At 42.0% G+C, this 13,106-nt stretch overlaps 1 protein-coding gene across 1 annotated transcript in view; it reads right to left on the bottom strand.

Moving 5' to 3' along the window:
- LOC103265684 (hydrocephalus-inducing protein homolog) overlaps positions 1-13,106 on the bottom strand; it is a gene marked incomplete at its 3' end in the record, with an annotated part of 243,165 nt that overhangs the window by 106,835 nt on the left and 123,224 nt on the right. The window contains exons 25-28 of the mRNA XM_021715156.1: positions 10,920-11,057; positions 9,065-9,248; positions 6,391-6,532; positions 4,376-4,538 (exon numbers count right to left, since the gene is read on the bottom strand). Coding sequence (XP_021570831.1) covers positions 4,376-4,538; positions 6,391-6,532; positions 9,065-9,248; positions 10,920-11,057 — 627 coding nt within the window. The remainder of the gene's footprint in view (positions 1-4,375; positions 4,539-6,390; positions 6,533-9,064; positions 9,249-10,919; positions 11,058-13,106) is intronic.

Below are 13,106 nucleotides of genomic sequence, written 5' to 3' on the forward strand. Positions count from 1 at the left end.
AACACCAGCAAAATGAGCCTTCTGTGACGTGATTTCAGGTGCCCTGGGATATGCCATGACATGTAGTGGTCCAATCCTGGCTGCACTTGCTTGCTGTGAGACCTGGGGTGAGGACTTAACCTCTCTGTTTCATCCGTATAATGAGGATAGTAATATTAATAACTACTCCAGAGGACTGTTGAGAATTAAATATGTGAATACATGTAAAAAGCTCACAACAGTGCCTGTGTGAGGTTATTAAGACCACACAGGTTTTTGTATATATAGTGGGTATTACTGGGAACAAATGGGAGTTTAGAATCTGACTCACCCCAGGCTTCAAAAAATATGTGTCTATTTAATGAATTGGGCATAGAGAAATCGACTTTATTCTTGTTCTTACTGCCCTTTTAAACTGCTTTATGGGCTCTGATTTTCCCCTCCCCTGGATGAAATCCTCAGGCAGGTTCTGTAGCTTTTTGGATCATTCTTTGTTGACACAAAGTTCAGTTCAGTCTAGTGATCACTATCGTCTGTTCTGCCCAGTGTTCCCCTTCCCAGGCCGAGCTCCTCTCCTCCCCTAAGTTCAGGCCTGCTTCAGGCTTGGAGGATGAGTGACCAGGGGCTGGCTTTCCCTTCCTCTCACTGCACCTCCTCTTATTCCATTTCTCCATCTCCTAACACAGCCTGGGGAGGGAGCGACATGACAGGCTGGCACAACTGCATTATGGAGGAGTTCTAGCATCTTACTGCAGCTTGTCTGGGGTGAGGAGGGACTGGCACCCACAGTTTCACTCTCAGTCTGGAGAGCCACTGCCAAGATATCCAGGTTGACATGGAAGGTGAGGTCCAGCGAGGGAAGGACTTGTACTTGGAAGATTGTAGTAGCCCAGAATAGAGCAGCTAGAGATAATAAATGACTAAGAGTATAGAAGATTGTAACAGCACGATTAATAAGCTTGAGTGAATAGATGCAGAAAAAAATATATATACTATTCAAATACTTGCAGAACAGTTACAAAAATGAATCACATATGAAGCCATATAGCAAGGCTGGATAGGTGTGAAAGACTAATATGACATAGAATATTCTCTGAAGATATACTCTAACTCCAAAAAAAGAAAGCCAAAATGAAGCCATTCATTTGAAAGTTGAAAAATACACTTTGAAATAATTCATTGGTTAAAGAAGCAGCCATAAAGGATAATAGAAAATATTTAGAATTGAACAACAATGAAAACATTGAAAATCAACACTTGAGGGATATATCTAAATGTTTGGAAATGTATTTATCTTTTAATGCTTTTATAACTTTTAATAATTTGAAAAAAATAATTGAAAATTAATAAGATAAGAATCCACCTTAAGAAGTTAGAAAAAGAACAGAATAGTAACACAAAGAAAGTAGAAAGAATGAAATTATAAAAAGACAGGAACAAAAACAAATTAGATAGAAAACATACAATGGAGATAATCCACATATGCAAAAGTTATTTCTTTTGAAATGATAAACTTCTAGCAAGAATGATCAAGAAAAAAAGAAAAAGAATTGAAAGAAGTACAAATAAACAACATATAAAATAATAAAGAGGACATAACTGTAGATACAAAACAGATTTAAAAGATAGTAAGATAACACCATGATTTACCTTATGCCAATAAATCTAAAAATATGATAAAGTGGATACTTTTTAAGAAAACCATGAGTGACCAAATTGACTTGGAAAGCAAGAGAAAAGCTGAATAAATCTTTAATACTAAAACAAACTGATTCAGTAATGTAATCTGTAACCTACCACTTGATCTGATTGAAGAAGGAAAATAAACATAATCATGGCTGCAGAAAAATTATTTGATAACATTCAACACACACAAGTAGGAAGTCTGCAAAAAACATTTTAAGAGCTCATGTGTTTGAAAGTACTGCAAAGCCAAAAAGGCAATAATGAGTTGCAGGTTAAGTTCTAGGAGAGTAGCGGACCCAGCATTTGGGGCTGCTTTTCCCTAAAGGGCATTTTGGGGGAAAAAAGTGTGGCTGAGAAGCTGAGTAATGCTTGTTGACAGACTCATGGGCTGGGGTTCAAAAAATCAGACTTCAGGCCTGCCAAGGAAAAGAGGTTCTGGTGAATCCCCTAGACTGAGTTAGGGCTCTGAAAGGATCCATATTAGGAGTCAGGATCAGCCTGAAACAGCCTATGCCTCCTGTGGACTGAAGCTCAGCTTATAATTTTCTCAGTCCTGATTGAATTAAGATTTCTAGAAGCTGGGCTCGGTGGCTCAGCCTGTAATCCCGTGCCTTTGGGAGGCTGAGGTGAGTGGATTGCCTGAGCCCGTGGGTTCGAGACCCGCCTGGGCAGTGAGACCTCATCTCTACAATAAATCAAAAAATCAGCCGGGCGTGGTAGCGCATGCCTATAATTCTGGCTACTCGGAAGGCTGAGGCGGAAGGATCGCCGGAGCCCAGCAGGTCGAGGCTGCGGTGGCCGGGAGCGGCCACTGCACTCCAGTCTGGGCGAATGAGTGAGACTCCAACTCAAAAAAAAAAAAAAAAAGATTTCTAGCGCTTCTAACCTAACCTAGCTGTCTGTCAGAACAAACAGCGATTCTCTCTAGAGAAGATAACACTATCCAGAGCCTCAAATTATTTCTTTAGTTTTTTCTGTGCAATATCTGGCCTTCAAAAAATAACCTGGCACCTAAAAAGACAAGACCATGTGATCTTAAACCAAGAGCAAAAGACAGACAACAGACTAGACTGCAGGGCATCCATGTATTGGTGTGATTAGTCAAGAATTTGAAAAAGATATGTTTAATATGTTGAAAGAATTGAAAGACAATTGAGAACTGAAAATTTTGAAGAGAACTAGAAACAGTAAGAACAGAATTAATAGCTTCCTAATGCAATAACAAAATGAAGAACTGACAGGAAGTTTAAACAGCAGATTCGACCTTACTGAAGAAAGATGGTGAGCTAGACAATATGTCAGAAGAAAATATCCACTGTGAAGCAGGGAGAAACAAAAATGTGCAAACATAGAAAAGCATTAGAGACATATGCAATATTGTGAAGAGTCTTCAAAAAGGCCTCACACACGTATGATTGGAATATTAGAGGGAGAGGAGAGAAAATGAAGGAGAAGCGATTTTGAAAAGTTAGTGGCTAATGGTTCCCAACCTAAAAATTCAGGAATCATTATAAATCCCAAGTAGTGAAACTGCTTACATAAATAAAATAGGGAAATTCACATGTTCCCACTTAAAAGTTCCAACAGATCCCAGCTGGAGACTCTGAAGATGAAATCAGTGGGCATAATTTGAGGCTATCATGCTCCAAATAGTCTTTCTATTAATGATGAATAAAATGTCTTTTAAAAGCAAGTTTGGAAAGATAACTTCTGCATAGATTATTCTGAACTTATTCTAAAAAATTGACTTTGTTAATTGCAAAAAGAATGGATGAAACACAACTCGATTTCTCCTCTCTGGCTTCATGAACAAATCACCCAGGAGAGATAGGGACCAGTTCTTGTAATTTTCTCCTGGACACTCCATTTTATTCTCAGCCTGAGATGTCATATATTTCCTTCAGGTCAGCAACATCAGGCATCTCAACCTGTGTCCAGTTATGAGTGCTCAGACCCTGTTCCTCTTGAGTTCTCTGTGGTTGAGACCCCTACACACTGATTCCTCTGCCCTTATGTCAACCCAGCTACTATCACTGTCTCTCACTTACCTACTTGGTCTGCATCCTGTCTGGGAGTCTGGTTTCAGCTTCACTCTCAGGATTGGTGATGCTTAAACAGCTGCTGCCCATACCAGCTAGTCACAGCCTTTGGCCATGATCACCACTGTTGGGGGCTCCTGTAGCCACTCTGTCCTCCCCTTCACAGTGGGCAGGAAGGTGAATGCTAAGCATGGTGGGCTGAAAACCTGTGGCACTTCTCTGCAAGGATAAGCTCATGCTGGAGCATCTTCCCTGACTGTTGCCTACAGTGTGCTCTTGATTGAACACACAGGCTCATTGGCAATGAGGCTTCCTGGAGGCAAATCTTTAATATTAGCCTATCTAGCACCAATCAGAGGCCTTCAGGGGCAGTGGAAGGAGGAAAGACTATGGCCAGATATAATTGAGTGAGGTCCTAGAACTGACTTGATCTCTTTGAACTTTGCATGATGAGGGATGCCAAAATGACACGATTGTACCACAGAGGCACAGCAATTGATATACAATCACCATTCAACAAATGTCATTCCCTTTCCTCCTACCTTCTGCTCCATGACAAAACATAAATATGATCAGGCTAATTTTCTGGAAGGGAAATATGATAGGCTGACTGGCTGGTTCTAGTAGACGCCCTCATCTTCTCTCCACTAGGGAGAAGTGGGTGTTGCTACCTGCTTGCTTGTTACTTGAGATTTCCTCAGGGGGATTTCCTCCTTTATGGGTCCTTGTTTTGGTTTTTTGATCTTCCGTTTCAGCTCATCCTCTTCCTTTTGTCGCTCGAGCTCCTGCTGTAGCTTCTTTTCTTGCATCTCCTTTGCCAGCCTCTCCAGCTCCCTTCAAACCAGGCAGAGAAAACAGAGTTCAGGGGCCCTCATGCCCAAGTCCCTCCTCTGCCTGAGATTGCCAGGTGGACACTGGGCAGAGCTTTCTTGGACATAAAATGGAAGAAAGAACAGAGCAAGCTTGGTAAATAGGAAGGAAAGAAGAAAAAAACAGAAGAGAGGAAGAGAAGAGAAGAAAAAAAAAGGTTCACATCTGCCTTTGGTCATTCTGTAAGACTCTGATTCACTGAAACTCAACTAGGAGGTATTCTTAGAGTATTTGTATTTCCATTCCAATCTCCTTTCACAAGAGAGTGAGGAAAAGGCTGAAAATAATCTTTATTTTACTCCTTTTAAAAAAGCAACTTTCAAAGGTTATTCTGGTATTAGCACAGATGAGGCCCAGCCTCCTATACCATCATGTTTGGTGTTCAGACAATAAGAAATGGTGTTTTAAATGGCAGTCCTTACTGTGGCTAGCTTGGAGCCATGGTGCTGGGTCTGAGAGTCACATTCCTCTCCTCCTATCTCTTTCTTTCCCTTTCTGCTGTCTTTCAGCCAGTCTCGAACACTAATAGCAAAGAGGATGCCAAAGCTGGCACAAAACACAAACAGATGAGGAAACAGCACTTCTGAAAATAGTTAACCCATCTATCTTCATCTCCAGAAATGCCTAATTGTTCCTGGTTGCCATGGCTCTCTGCCCACTGAAACCAACTTGTCATACTTCATGGTGTGTGTGTGTGTGTGTGTGTGTGTGTGTGTGTGTGTGTATGAGACACAAATAAGTTGCTGCAGAACTTTGAGAATCAAATCTGCATTTTCTAAGTCCACCAGGAGATGAATGCCTGGAAGCAATGGCCTTGGTGAGAAAGAAAGGAGTTTCTTTTAAAACCCCAAAGCTAGGCTTTTCATAAATGGAGAACTGGACATTTCTACAATGGATCATGCAGGAGAAAGGATGAGGGAATACTGTAGGAGAAGGGAGGACATATAAGCTCTATTGGGCTCAGTGGGAAGAGTCTGGAGGCAGAGGGAGAGAAGGGGTTAAATCGTGGGTGAGTATCTTGCCCCCTCCAGTGTCTGAAATCCTAGGGAGGAGTTAAGCAATAGAACCACTGTTCTCCTCTCACATTTGCCTCCACAATGTTTAAAGATCTGAGGGCAGAAAGGACATAAGTACCACTGCCTACCTGCATCTCTGAGATAGCCTGAGGTGGAAGCCCTAAGTCTCTTGGGCTCTAGGTAGCATGGAGGAATCTAGATGTTTCTCTGTGGTTCCCAGTGAGGGGCACAGAAAGTGGCCAGAATTGTGGGCTTGTGGGATTGTAAATTGCCCAACCTGAGGATCCCATGGGAGAGGCAGCCAGACCTCAGAGGATGGGCAATGCCACCAGAGGCAAGATGGGGACCCAGGAAAGAGGTGAAATGAGGTCTGGGGAGCAATCACCATGCCCAGGCCAAGAGAATGGACCTTGGGTCATCAGCTGTGGAGAGCTAAACACTGAGCCAGTGAGCTCAGAGGCTGATAAGCCACACCTGGGGTGCACTTATCAGGGAGCCAGCAGGGGCCCCAGAATAGTACTAGGGCCAAAAAGCCCTCAGTCTAGTGCTGGCCATGACATCACAATCTGGTCCCCCAGTGAGAAGGAAGTAGAGTGGGAGCAACCCTGAAAAGTGCAGCAACCAGTGCCCTAGATGGGAAGGATGTGTTTCCCTGCTCTCAGCAGGTCACCTCCCAGGGCCTTCTGTGGCTATTGCTGCTCTCCTGGAAGATGATCTGGACCCATTATGCCAGTCCTGGTCTCCCTCCGGGGTTCGTTTCAGGGGAATGGCTTCTGCTCTGGTTAGCCCTTGGTCCTGACCTCTTCTTTCTTTCCCGGAGCACCTGCTGAACCTCCCGATTGAACACGATTTTCTCCTCCTCTGTCAAAGCATCATATTCTTCCTCATCCATGTTTTGGAGACGCTCCTTCTCTTTCTCAAGAGCTTCTCTGCGTTTGTGTTCTGTGGGGGGAGCAGAGACACAAAGGTGAAGAGCAGTACTTCACAGCTTAGCTCTTGGCCTAAACAGGCTGAGTGCAGTGTGAGTGGCTGGTGCAGTGGCTGACCTGCTTAATTCTTGGGATGATTTCCTTCACCCACACAGTTCCACATTTGGGCTCCATCTATGGTCAGCTGAATAGTGGTCCCCAAAGATGCCCATATCCTAATCCTTGGAACTTGTGCCTAGGTTGCCTTTCACAACAGAGAGATTTTGCAGAGGTGATTAAATTAAGGATTTTGACATGGGGAGATTATCTGAGTGGGCCTGATCTAATTACAAGAGTCCTAATGAAGGAGGCAGGAGAGTCAGAGTCAGAGAAGGTGATGGGACAGCAGAGGTAGAGGGAGATGTGACAATGGAAGCCAAGGGCTGCAAGGAAGGGGCTGGGAGTCAAGGAATGCAGGTGGCCTCCAGAAGCTGGAAAAGGCAAGAAAAAGGATTCTCCCCTTCCCAAAAAGAACATAGCCTTGCTAACTCCTTGATTTTAGAACTTCTGACCCTGTATTAAGTCACTAGGTCTAGGGCTGCTGTGGTTTGAGTGTTTGTGTCCTCCCCCAAATTAATATGTTATTAATATATGGTAATCCCCGATAGGGTAATATTAAGAAGTAGGATCTTTAGGAGGTGATTAGGTCATGAAGGTGGAGCCTCATGAATGAAATTTGTATCCTTATAAAAGAGGCCTGAGGGGGCTTGCTTGAGGACTCAGTAAGAAGATGCCTTTTATGACCAGAAGATGGCCCTCAGCAGACACTGAATCTTCTGGCAACTTGATCTTGGACTTCCCAGTCTCTGAAACTGTGATGAATAATTTCTGTTGTTTATAAACTACCCAATCTATGGTATTTTGTTATGGCCTGAACAGACTAACACAGTGGTGGTAATTTGTCACAGAAGTGATAGGAAACTAATAAACCACCCGTTGACTTTATCCATTATGAGCATATGCCACTAAAGTGCTCATGGTGATAAAGCCATTTGCAAACCAAAGGACATCCCCTTCCACACCCTACAGATTCCAGGTCCAGGCATGTGGTTCACACTCAGGACAAATGCACTGGCTTCTACATCACACCTCCCTAACACAGCATTCTCACCATTGTCCTTGCGGGTTTGAGCTGTGAACTCAAGAGACCTGTATGTGAGCTCTCTCTCTGCCTCTTATCAAGGGATAATAACAGACAAGGATAAACAATTGTTCCCTTATAGGGCTGTTGTGCAGATTAAATAAACAATCATGTAAAGCCCATAGTCCATGCCTGGCATGTTCATAAATGTACAATAAGCATCAGATTTTAATGTAATTAATAGTGTTATATGTTGTCTTAGGACTTTTCAAAATGAAGACGATTTAGGGGAAAGTAACCCACAATTGAACCATGAGAAACTTCAACCCAAAGACAACTGAGAAAATAAAAAATGATAATTTCTTTCAAGTTAATCATTATGGAGAAATGAGCTAGGAAGCTGGAGGTGGAAATACTGTTGAGAGATGCTTGGTCATTGTTTTAGATTTTTCTCTGGATGAGAATATAAGGAAGCAGACCCTGAGTTTCTTTCAAGAACTAAGAGATCTAAGTGTTTTTAAATATGTCTTTAACTGGAAACCACAATGGTTTGTGTAGATTGTGCTAGAACACAGAGGTAAGCCCAAGTGAAGAAGGATAGTAGCATGGCCAACAGTGGTCCCTCAACTTGTCCCCCAGGGGCCAAGATTTTCTGGGGCTGCTTCTAACTAATTTGGGATCTTAAGCTAATGTTACATGCGTGTGTGTATCTATTTTTCAATAAAATCTTTCAATTATTAAAGTTGTTTCCCAGGCCATTGTTGTAGTGACAGAAAAGGCAATGGTTTTAGTTACACAGACCTGGTTCCACTTATTTGCAGTGTGATCTTACACAAGACTTTTGCAACCTCTGAGCTTCATTTTCCTTATCTGTAACATGGGGACAATAATTTTCACAGGGTTATTGTGAGGATTAAATGACCCAAAGTGTACAAAATGTCTGCTACATTGTCTGGTGTACAACAGGATAAGATGTAGAAATTGTTTTGGGAAATTTATCCACACCTCTAGTCTTATAGAAAATGCACAGTCAGCCTTAGGCAAAACCAACAAGGAAATCAGTCACCTGACTCAGGATGGGACTTTTAAGAGTCGTAATTACAAGAGGATGAGAGGGGCACAGAGCGATAGGAGGGAAGGAGGAATGCACCTGCTGTAAGCAGAGCTGGGTGCAGCTTTGTCATACAACCTTTCAACAGGCCATTTGTATCCCAGTTCCCTCATGGCAGTTTATAGAAATACGAACTCCTGGCCACCTTACAAGGCAGACATGAAGCGCCAATGGGACAACAAATGTTATAGTTTCACTTAAGTTCAATGGATTGTCATGTTAGGGAAATATCTTACTAAGAGCTTAATGCCCTGTTTAAAAGACAGATCTGTTGTGACTTGGGAAAGATAGCCTGGGAAGGTAGGGGGCCTTGCCTTCTTGTTCCTTTTTGGCGTTCTCCTGGGCCTTCATGGCTGTATAATCCTGGGCCATGTTGAGAACATAGATGTGCTCCCGATTGCCAATGGCCTTCAGCAGGCAGAGGAGGGCGGCGGTGATGTTCTGAGCAAAGAGTGTATCAAGGCCATCAAACACCACTCCTCGGTAGCAGTCACTTAGCTGAAACCAGACAGAGCAAAGACAGTTACTGTGGCCACAACAATTGTTCCCTGCTGAGAAAGTTGTTCTTGTTTTGACTACTGCTGCAATGGATTCTGCAGACCTACCGGGCCCTGGTGAAAATGTCATTAAGCTGCACTTTCACTTACTAAATCCAAGGTGCTGTCATAAAATAAAAGTGAAGAATAAAAATCTCTAAACAGCCACGAACAGTCTGTATTGTACATATCTGTAAAGGATCTATTTTGTCTCTATAAAAATAAATAAACAAAATGTTCAAATAAGGGTCTGGGAAGATTAATGAGTTCCATAAAAATGAGACACAAATGAAAGATGTTCCCATGCACAGAATAACAGGCAGCAAGACTTAACAGCAGTGGACGGTCTGTTTGTGCTTTTCTTAGTGGACTTACTGGCTTGGAATGTAATGATTTTGGTAATAGTAACCACTGAAGAATGCCTCTGCTGTACTCAGTGTTACTCAAAGTATAGCCCACAGACTGGCCACCACTGACCAAGAGTTGACCATTATGTTTTGATGGGACAAGAACGTAAATCAACCATATTACTAGACATGCTATTTAGTTTTTTCTCCCTTTGAATCAAGACTTTTTCAATGAAGGAAGCAGTGCAAGCTCTGTGGCTCATCGAAGACCAGCACTTTGAGTAGCAAAACTCCATGGGCTTACTTTGGGCTTTACCACTGCCTCTCAGTCCTTACTCTGGGTGTATAAAACACTTGCACATTTATTAGAACACCTTGCTTAAACAAGTTGACAGTGATAGTACTTTTAATGCAGTAGCAGTGCAAACCTTAACATAAACAATCATTTCTGGTGATGATGTTCCTCCTCTTCTGGGAACCTCAAGTCTAATTTTGTTATATTTAAATGTGCAATGAATGTAGTGGCCTTATTTGAAAAACCAAAGCAAACACACAACTCTACGACCTGGTGAATAATTTAGCTCTGTCTGCAAACCATAAGTAGCACACAGGATTAAATAATACCTTCCCAAATTCTGCTGATCTAATTTGTTGTTGTTAAACTATAGAATACGTATTAAAAAATTTAAAAATGGAAAAAGTATTACAGCCTTATTTTAAAAGCAGTATGTTATTGTAAAATAATTCAGAAGTGTATAAAGATTAAAAATCTATAGTCCTGCTATCCAAAGATAACCACAGTCAACATGTACTTTAAAAGTTTTCACTAAGTATGTGATATACATTCATAAATATTAAAAAAAATTATATAGAAATGCTATTGTGATTTACCTACAAGTTCCTAATCTACTTTTTCTATTTAATAACATACAATTGACATATGTTAATTGCTGTAAAAAATATTTTTACAGCAATTAACATAGCTCCAAATTCTAACTTTTAATGACTCTTCAGTATAATTTCTAACACATCCCTCTGTTTCTGTTTGCTTTTCAAAAAAATTTATGTGTAGTCTTCTGTTCTCTTGTCCTTTAAGAAAGTGAGTGGTTTCAGGCTGTAGACTGGGCCAGGGTCAGGGACTGATGAGAGCTTCCCAAAAGACAAGTAAATGACTGCTGGGGTGAGAAAACCCATCTATCCTCTTCAAGGCCCCTGGATTCTGAGTTGCCATGGGGCCCAGAACCTTAGCTCACAGCATGGGAACATTGCAAGTGGCATGGACGCACCTGTATTCGCTCAGCCAGGAGCTGCACGAGAAGTTCATCTGGAAGCACACAGCTCATCAGTCCAGTCTCACCTCCAACACTGGCACTGACACTGAGCCGGCGCTGGGTGGGTCCTGAGGGGAGAGGGCTGGAGGAAACCTGCTGAGTGGGAGAAAGATCAGGAGTCAGAATCCAGTTTTGTGGCTCAAAAACTCCTCCACGACCTACCATGGGACCTCAGGAAAATGATATAATCTCTCTGGGCCTCATGTCCTCAATGGGGCCTGAATTGTAAAATGGAAAGTTCTTACCTTCCTTAAAGAACTGCTGTGTGCTTCAGGTTGCAATATTGTGGAAAGTACTTTGTGCATGTACTGAACTGCACACAGCTTTTCATTCATTCAACAAATATTCACTGCATACCTATTAAGTATCAGGTGCTCTTGGGTATTAGGGATATGACAACAAACAAGGTGTGCTTTCATAAGCAAATAAATAATATAATTTCAGATAGTGATGAGTGTTATGGAGGAAATAACCAAGTAAGGGAGTGAGGAACAATGACAGGATTTGGGAATGGCTATGTGGAGAGGACTGTCACATTTCTTGGGCAATGTGAAAAAATGAGTCAAGATCTCGGGAGAAGAGCCTTTCTAGGAGAGGACAGCATGCGTATGCTTGGGATATTTGAGGAGCACATAGAAGTCCAGTGTAGCTGGAGCAGAGTGAGCATTGGAAAAGATGGTCAGGTTGAAAATCACACAGGGCCAGAATATGCAGGGCCTTGAGGGCCATGGTAAGGAATTTGTATTTTATTCCAAGTATTATGGGAAGTTTATGTGTTTAAGGCCAGAAAAAGATCTGATTTTTATATTTAAAAGATCATTCTACCTACTACACGAAGTGACAAGAGTAGAAAGTTAGAAAGATATATCTGTGGTCAAGGCAAGAAAGGATAGGGAGGAGCATGGTAGTGGCTGATATAGAATATATTTTGGAAGTAGAGTCCATAGGACTTGGGATGGAATATAAAAAAAGAGAGGTATCAGAATGACTTCTTGAGCTTTGACCTGGGCAACTGGGAAAATGGTGAAATTATTTACTAAGAAAGGAAAGACTGGGGGAAGAACAATTAGTTTTTTTGAGCAGGGAAAGGAATAATCATATAAATTTTTGACATATAAGCCATTAAAAAGAGAAATTAGGAATTAATTTGAATATATGAACCTGAGTTTGGGATGAAGCAAGGGTTGGAGATAAAAATTTGAGGGTCATAAGCACAACTGGTTGAGATCACTTAGTAAGAAGATGAAGGTAGTAGAAGACTTCATCCTAGGGTACTCGAACAACCATGAATTTGGAGGGGATGGAGAAACTAGAAAAGTAGAGGAGGGAGTTGCTAAGAAGAAGAGAAAGTAAAAGAGTGCGGTGCTCTAAAAGTCACCTGAAGAAAGATTTCCCAGGAGAAGGAGGTGAGCAGCTGCCAAGACTTCATGTGAGATGAGGACAGAAAACTGACCACTGTTTTGGGCAATGACCTTGAGAAAAGCAGCCAATGGAGTGATGGGGACAAAGTCCTCATGGAATCAGAGAAAAGCAGGATGGGAGTCGGCGTGAGAATGAAGAGGCAGTCAATCTGGCAATTCTGGAAGAATAGCAGTGAAGAGAGCTGAAAGAAGATGTAATAGCTGGAGGGGATGCAAGGTCACAGGAAAGTATTTTTAATGATGGAGGTACTATATAGTATGCATATATGTTGATGGAAAGGATACACAAGGAAGGGAGAAAATGAGAGATAAGGGACACAACTGCAGGGAATTTAGCCCTTGTGTAAGAGTGGGGTCCAGTGTCCATGTGCAGCGATCAGCCATGGATAAAAGCAGGGACAGTTACTCAGCTGTAGGGAAGGCACAGACCTGAGTTAGGATAAAGGCTAGCTGGAAGATTTGGTGGTGGGAAGATGAGGTAGTTGTCTTCTGGTTGCTGCAGTTTTCTTCATGAGTCAGAAGAGAGATCATGAGCTGAGAATGAGGAAGAGGAAAGTGTCTTTGAGAGTAGAAGAGTGATGACAGCAATAAAACAGTTATCTTGAGTAGATGAAAGGCATATTTACTGGGGCAGACCAAAGGGTCCACTTGAGATTTGTGATCTTTTTTTTGTTTGAGTTGGAGTCTCACTCTGTCGCCCAGACTGGAGTGCAGTGGCCGC

The sequence above is a fragment of the Carlito syrichta genome, unplaced genomic scaffold, assembly GCF_000164805.1.
Source record: "Carlito syrichta isolate Samal-C Ts95f unplaced genomic scaffold, Tarsius_syrichta-2.0.1 Scaffold306751, whole genome shotgun sequence".
NCBI lineage: Eukaryota > Metazoa > Chordata > Mammalia > Primates > Tarsiidae > Carlito > Carlito syrichta.